The following is a 6,901-nucleotide window of genomic DNA, read 5'->3' as shown; positions in this document are numbered from 1 at the left end:
TTCAGAATTCCTGATTGGAAATTACAAGGTGAGTAGAACACTGAGTCTCAATGGATCTAATATTAGTTTTATGACATAAGATGCAAATACAGGCATCTTATGTCTACCCTCAAGAGGCTCATCAAAATTGGGAGAAAATCACGAGGGAGTGAATAATTTCTGCATTTTTCTTCCATTTCTCAGAACTACAAGGCATGAAATAAATTACCATTTAAGCTAGATGATTGTTTTGGAGGCTCATACAAGGTTGTTATTTTTCTTCTTGCAAAGGAAGAGCACCTTCTGTGCCAGTTCTCAAACAGAAATCACAGAGAATACCTAGAATCACTCTTCTAGCATGTCAAAGGCTGAGGACTGTACTGATGGTTATTGCCTGCTTTATCATCAAAATTTCTTCCCCCAAGGCAGTGCGAAGGAAGGTCCAGGAACAGTGAAGCCTATAGGAATAGGAAGGTGAGTGCTGAATCAACTCTGCCTTGATAATTTCCTATCAAACCCTCAATTACATAAATCAAAAGTCCTGGGAAACATCTCTATTGCTCCTTTCACTCCTAATCCTTAAGAGGAAGAAACTGGGGCATAATATTAGGAAGAAAGGAAGAAATGATGTGCAGAGACTTTGGGAGTGTACCAGCATTCTTTGTGTTACAGAGACACACAGTATGGATAAAAGGGAGGGGAAAACGGGGACCCCACAGGAATCACCGTAGGAATCAGGCTTCTTAAATGCCTTACTCTGGGTCTTCAGACAATTCTGAGCTTGTAATCCTGCAGCTCCAACTCTCTCTCTGGAGACAAAGAGTTCTTTGCTAATGTGCCCTTCTACCTCTGTTCCCACAGATTGTACTGGTGAGCTGAATGGCTACTAAAAATGACTCTTCAGTGACCGAGTTTATCCTTATGGGATTAACAGACCATCCTGATCTCCAGTTGCCCCTGTTCTTTCTGTTGTTGGTGAACTATGTGGTCACTGTGGTGGGGAATTTAAGCTTAATTTACCTAATTTGTCTGAATTCTCACCTTCACACTCCCATGTACTTTTTCCTCTTCAACTTATCCTTCATTGACCTCTGCTATTCATTTGTCATTACTCCCAAAATGCTGATGAGCTTTATTTCAGAGAGGAACATTATCTCCTTTGTGGGATGCTTGACTCAGCTATATTTCTACTGCTTCCTTGTCAACTGTGAATGCAACGTGTTGACAGTCATGGCCTATGATCGCTATGTGGCCATCTGCAAGCCCTTGCTGTACACAGTCACCATGTCACCTAAGTTCTGTTCCATGTTGATGTCTGCTTCATATATAATGGCATTTCCTGGTGCCATGGCGCCCCCTGTGTGTATGGTCAGGTTGACCTTTTGTGACTCCAACATCAACCATTATGTATGTGACACCTTCCCCCTCCTCCAGCTTTCCTGCAGCAGCACCTATGTCAGTGAGCTTGTGCTTTCTATTGTTGTAGGCACAATTGTCATAGTATCTAGCCTCATTATCTTTCTCTCTTATGCTTTGATTCTTTTCAATATCCTTCACATGTCATCATCTAAAGGTCAGTCCAAAGCCTTCAGCACCTGTGGTTCCCACATAATAACTGTGGGTCCATTCTATGGATTTGGACTGCTAACTCATATCAAGCTATCATCTGCTGTGGCCATGGATCTGGGAAAATTTTTCTCAGTGTTTTGTACCAATGTGGTACCCATGCTGAATCCCCTCATCTATAGCCTCAGAAACAAGGATGTCAAACTTGCTCTGAAGAAAACTGTGAAGAGAATTACAAACTGAGTACAAGCAGAAGTGCTGCCTTAATGCCTGTCTCCTTTGCTTTGTCTTCTTCTCCTCATCCCTTTCTTCCTCTTCTTCTTTTTCTTCTCTTCATCTTTCTAAAATATTCTTTGAGAGATTTTTACTCTAATAGCTTTTATTTTCTCATCATGCACTGTAACTATGAGGACATTTTCTTGGACTCCAGGGTTATTACAGTCCCAATGTGGCCCAACCTGATTGTTTTTCCTTGTATCACATGGGGACACTTGACTGATTTCCATTCTGTGTAAAGATGACAGTGCTTATCATTTATGTGTGTGTGTGTGTGTGTGTGTCTTTTCCACCCAAGTTGAACTGCAGAGTGAGATGCTGTGTGACTAGTTTATCTCTTTCTTGCTTTCTCTGAAATAATTGTACTGCCTTTCTTGTTTCAAGGGATTTATTACTTAGGACTGCATTAAGACAGAGAAGGAAGTGACAAATATTTCAGACATGGTGCGGTTATAAAAACTACCAGAATTTTTCAAGGTTCTTTGAGAAATAGTTTTTGTTCTGGATTTTCAACCTCACAACTGAATATCTTGTTGAATCATGGTTCTATTACCCTTGAGGATGTGTGAGGATAGCTGAGGATCACCGCTGTGCTCACCTTGCACAAACCACACCTTTGCAGAAAATTATAGAAAGTTCTTTTGAATACCTCTATTTAATTGCATTGGTCAAATGTGTTGTCATTAATAGAATTGAAATTGTCACTGACTTGAACTTGTATTAGTGGAACAAATGTTATTTTCCACGTTATTTTTTGTTTTTCTTGTTCTCCACAAGCATTCTTGGATTCATACACATTGTGATTAAACGTACACAGCAACATTTTCGGCTATGGAATGGATTGCAACTTTTAATGTCAAGGATCTTTGCTCAACTATGTAATGAGTTCTCCTTTCCAAAAAGAAGGTCTGTTTCCTCTTTTTAAAAAATAAAAATATAGCCAAAACCTTATCTTTTGGGATTTATTCTTTCAATATGTAAATAACTTTTTTCCCTTTTGGTCTTAGAAGAAAGAATTAAATCTCTAGTCTATTCATATCCTGCATTCTTTACCAATCCTACTGAAACATACATCTCCTTGTCCTGTATTCCACATGAGAAAATGGTTATGTGACTGGCTCAAGGTCACACAACTAAAGTTGCAGAGCCCAGCGTTTGAATCCATTGTTTATCCCAGGAAGGAATAGCAGGAAAGAAAAAGAGAATTGTGAAAGAATGAGCTTGAATGTGGAAGTGGTTGGAGGGCATAATGCTAAGTGAAATCGATCAAGTATGTAAGGACAAGTACGTCTTTTATAAGAAGACAAGAACAAATAAATATGGAGAGGCCCATATTAATTGGTGGTTATCAGAGAAAAGAGGGGGGTAGGAGTAAGTATGCTTTAGAACTCAGATACTTGTTACTTTGGGATTGGAAATTCAGCTCAGAGTGTATAAGTAGTGAGCATAGCACAACCATAGGAAAGACGAGTGTTTGGAAATAGAAAGGTATAGACACAGTTTAAGAGAACATTGACAAATTGTGTTAAATATAACTAATGTCCATGAACAATTTATGTGGAAATTTGTTAAAAAAAAATTCTTCAGAGGATATATAATAAGAACTTTTATGGATTGAATTGTGTCCTCCCAAAAAATGTGTGTCATTTTGGCTATTTGGTGATTCCCAGTACTGTGTGATTGTCCACCGTTTTGTCATCTGATGTGATTTTCCTATATTTTGTAAATTCTACCTGCATTATGTTAATGAGGTAGGATTAGTGGCAGTTATGTTAATGAGGCAGAACTCAACCTACAAGATCTGGTTGTGTCTTAAGTCAATCTCTTCAAGATATAAAAGACAGAAGGGGGTGGAGAGACATGAGGACCTCATACCACCAAGAAACAAGAGCCAGGAGAATAGGACCCGGGGTCCCTGCACTGAGAACCTCCTCAGCCACAGGAGGTTGATGACAAGGAATTTCCCCCAGAGCCAACAGAGAGAAAAACCCTTCCCCTGGAGCTGGCAACCTGAGTTCAGACTTCTAGCCTCCTGGATTGAGAGAAAATGAATTTTTCTTTGTTAAAGCTATCCACTTGTGGCATTTCTGTTATAGCAGCACTAGATAACTAAAACAACAACTAAAAATATGTGTTCGGTTACATAGATATATGAGTATGCATAAGTATGTACAGAAAGGCATGTATGAGTAACATTAGGCATATGCATATACATGTTTATATGTGCTGCATGCATGTTTCAGTACAAAATAAGGCATTAGGGGCACAGTTACAGACACTTCTGAGATACAAACACCTCACAGAATTGGTCTACTGGGTTTGAGAGTTTAGGACCACCATCTTGTGGGACAACTCAGTCAACTGGCATAATATATAGACAGTATTCTACATACTAGTTTGGTTAATAGCACTCGGTCTTAAAAGCTTGTGAGCAGCCATCTAAGATACAATTATTGGACTTTAGTTGTCTGGAACTAAGGAGAAAGAAAGAAACCAAAGACTCAAAGAAGAAACTACTCTACAGAAGAGATTGTCTACACAATATCCCTCCCTGGAGACCTGAAGAACTAGATGGTACTCAACTACCACTATTAACCATTTCAACCAGAGAATCAGTAGATGGTCTCAGCAGAATGGGAGAAAAATATAGAAAAAAAATTGAAATTCCTAAAAGAAAGGTCAGTGGTACTGAATGGAAGAGACTAGATGAACCTCCAAGGCTATTGCCCTGAGATGTTTTTTAAACTTGGAACTCAAAACACTTTCAGAGGTCACCTTTCAGCCAATTGACAGATTGGCCCATAAAATAAATAATACCACCTGTAAGTACTGTGCTTCTCAAACAATTCATCTAGATGAAACCAAATGGTTAACATTTATTCTAGATGAAAGATGAGAAGGCAAGGGAGAACAGAGAAGCTAGATTATTGGAAACAGAACAACCAAAGCAGAAATAAGGAGAATGCTGATATTGTGAAGAATGTAACCTATGTCACTGAACAATGTATATAAAAATTGGCAAATGAGAACTTATTTTCCTGTGTAAACTTTCACCAAAAACACAATAAATGTTAAAAAAAAAAAAAAAAAAGGAATGTAGGTGGTCATGGAAATGATGTCCTCAAGCAAGATGCCTGTAGCAGATAGATCAGCAATGAGGCTTTGATGTAAAACTAGAGAAATGCACATGGTCCTGGATTGATATGAATAAATATTTCATCAGTGTGTATATATATTTCAGCCTTTGAAACTCTATGGGGCAGTTGTAATCTGTTCTGTAGGGTCCCTAGGAGTTCGGATTGACTTTATGGCAACAGATTTGGTTTTAGGCTTTATATATAATTTTAAAAGCCTATTAGATATTATGTTATCATTTAAAACTTGGAAACAGAAAAAGAGTTATTCATAATAAAAACAATAGAGCTGTACAAAATCATCTTGTTTTGTGTGTTACACCCAGGATAAACTGTCTACTGACCATAACCATTTTCCATGAGATCATGATGCCCAGAGGACACATCTGTGTCAGGGGATGTAATTAAGCATCTCTGTTTTTTTTTATGTTTATCAAAAGATATATGAGTTTTGAACAGTTGTAAACATCACTTTATAAGAACAGTTTTAGAGTATAATTATGCCAGTTAAGAACTTTACTTAGATTTTATTAAAGTAATACTATGAGAGCAAAAGATCAGGTATCTATGTTTGTTTAATACTTATCTCATGGTCATAATTTTGTTGAAAACTTTATTTCCCAAGCAAAATCTGAATGCCTCCTATCTGCTTCTATTCTTCTTTTGTCTATATTAATTAAACTGCCTGGTTAAATAAAGTTTAAAATTGTTTGGTTTGACATTTTCTCTAAAGTATTTGGTTTTAAAATTCATATATCTTTTTTTTTTAATTTATTATGTTTTAGGTGGAAGTTTACAGTGAAAATTAGTTTCTTTTTCATATATTTATACACAAAATTGTTTTGTGGCATTAGTTGCAATCCTTGAAATGTGTCAGCACTCTCCCCTTTCCCTTTTCACTCTTGGTTCTCCATATCCATATCCATTGGTTTTTTATACTTGATTGAACTGAGAAGTACATTTCTCACATGTGTTATTGCTTGTTTCTTAAGCCTGTCTAATCTTAACTGGAAGGTGGACATCGGGAGTGGCTTCAGTTCTAAGTCAGCAGGATGTCCTGGGCCCTAGTCTTGGGATTCATCTAGTCTGTGTCAGACCAGTAAGTCTGGCCTTTGTGTGTGTGTGTGTGTGTGTATGTGAATTTGAATTTTGTTCTCCATTTTTCTCCTGCTTTATCCTGGATTCTCCGTTGTGATCCCTGTCAGAGAAGTCAGTGGTGGTAGCCAGGCACCATCTAGTTCTTCTTGGCTCAGGCTGATGGAAGCTGTGGTTCATGTGGTCCATTAGTCCTTTGGACTAATATTTTCTTTGTTTCTTTGTTTTTTTTCATTCACCTTTGCTCTGGATGGGATGGGGCCAATAGATTCATCTTAGATGACAACTTGAAAAGTTTTAAGACCCTGAATGCTTCTCACCAAAGTAGGATGTAGGACAGTTTCTTATGAACTATTTATACCAGTTGAGCTATATGTCCCTTGAGACCATGGTTCCTAGCCATCAGCCTTAGCAACTCAGTCCCTCAAGCGTTTAGATGTGTCTAGGAAGCTTCCGTGACTTTGCTTGGTCAAGTTGTGCTGATTTTTCCTATATTATGTGTTGTCTATCCCTTCACCAAAGTTAACACTTGTCTACTATCTACTTTGCCATGCATCTGTCAGTTTTTCATACTGTGGTGGCTTGCATGTTGCTGTGATGATGGAAATTATTTCACCAGTATTCAAATACCAGAATGGTCACCCGTAGTGAACAGGTTTCAGCTGAGCTTTCAGAGTAAGAAGCACCAGGAAGAAGGACCTGGTGGTCTACTTCTAGAATAACTGGCTAGGGAAAATCTTATAAATAGCAGAGGAACATCGTCTGATACAGTGCCAGAAGATGAGCCCCTCAGGTTGGACAGCACTCAAAATCAACTGGGAAGGAGATGTCCCCTCAAAGTACAGTTGACC

General features: G+C 38.2%; 1 protein-coding gene across 1 annotated transcript; it reads left to right on the top strand.

Moving 5' to 3' along the window:
- The first annotated feature begins 846 nt into the window (after positions 1–846).
- Positions 847–1,788, top strand: LOC126060882 (olfactory receptor 143-like). The gene has a single exon (XM_049857240.1). The coding sequence runs from the start codon at positions 859–861 to the stop codon at positions 1,786–1,788; it is 930 nt and encodes a 309-aa protein (XP_049713197.1). The 5' UTR covers positions 847–858.
- Positions 1,789–6,901: the final 5,113 nt, after the last annotated feature.

This window comes from Elephas maximus, chromosome 17 (assembly GCF_024166365.1).
Source record: "Elephas maximus indicus isolate mEleMax1 chromosome 17, mEleMax1 primary haplotype, whole genome shotgun sequence".
Taxonomy (NCBI): domain Eukaryota; kingdom Metazoa; phylum Chordata; class Mammalia; order Proboscidea; family Elephantidae; genus Elephas; species Elephas maximus.
Note: the sequence above shows the minus strand (reverse complement) of the source record. Positions and strands in the feature narration are given on the sequence as shown.

Bases quoted from the DNA above. Each gene is read 5' to 3' on its own strand.
- LOC126060882 (XM_049857240.1), top strand. From the start codon at position 859: ATGGCTACTAAAAATGACTCTTCAGTGACCGAGTTTATCCTTATGGGA.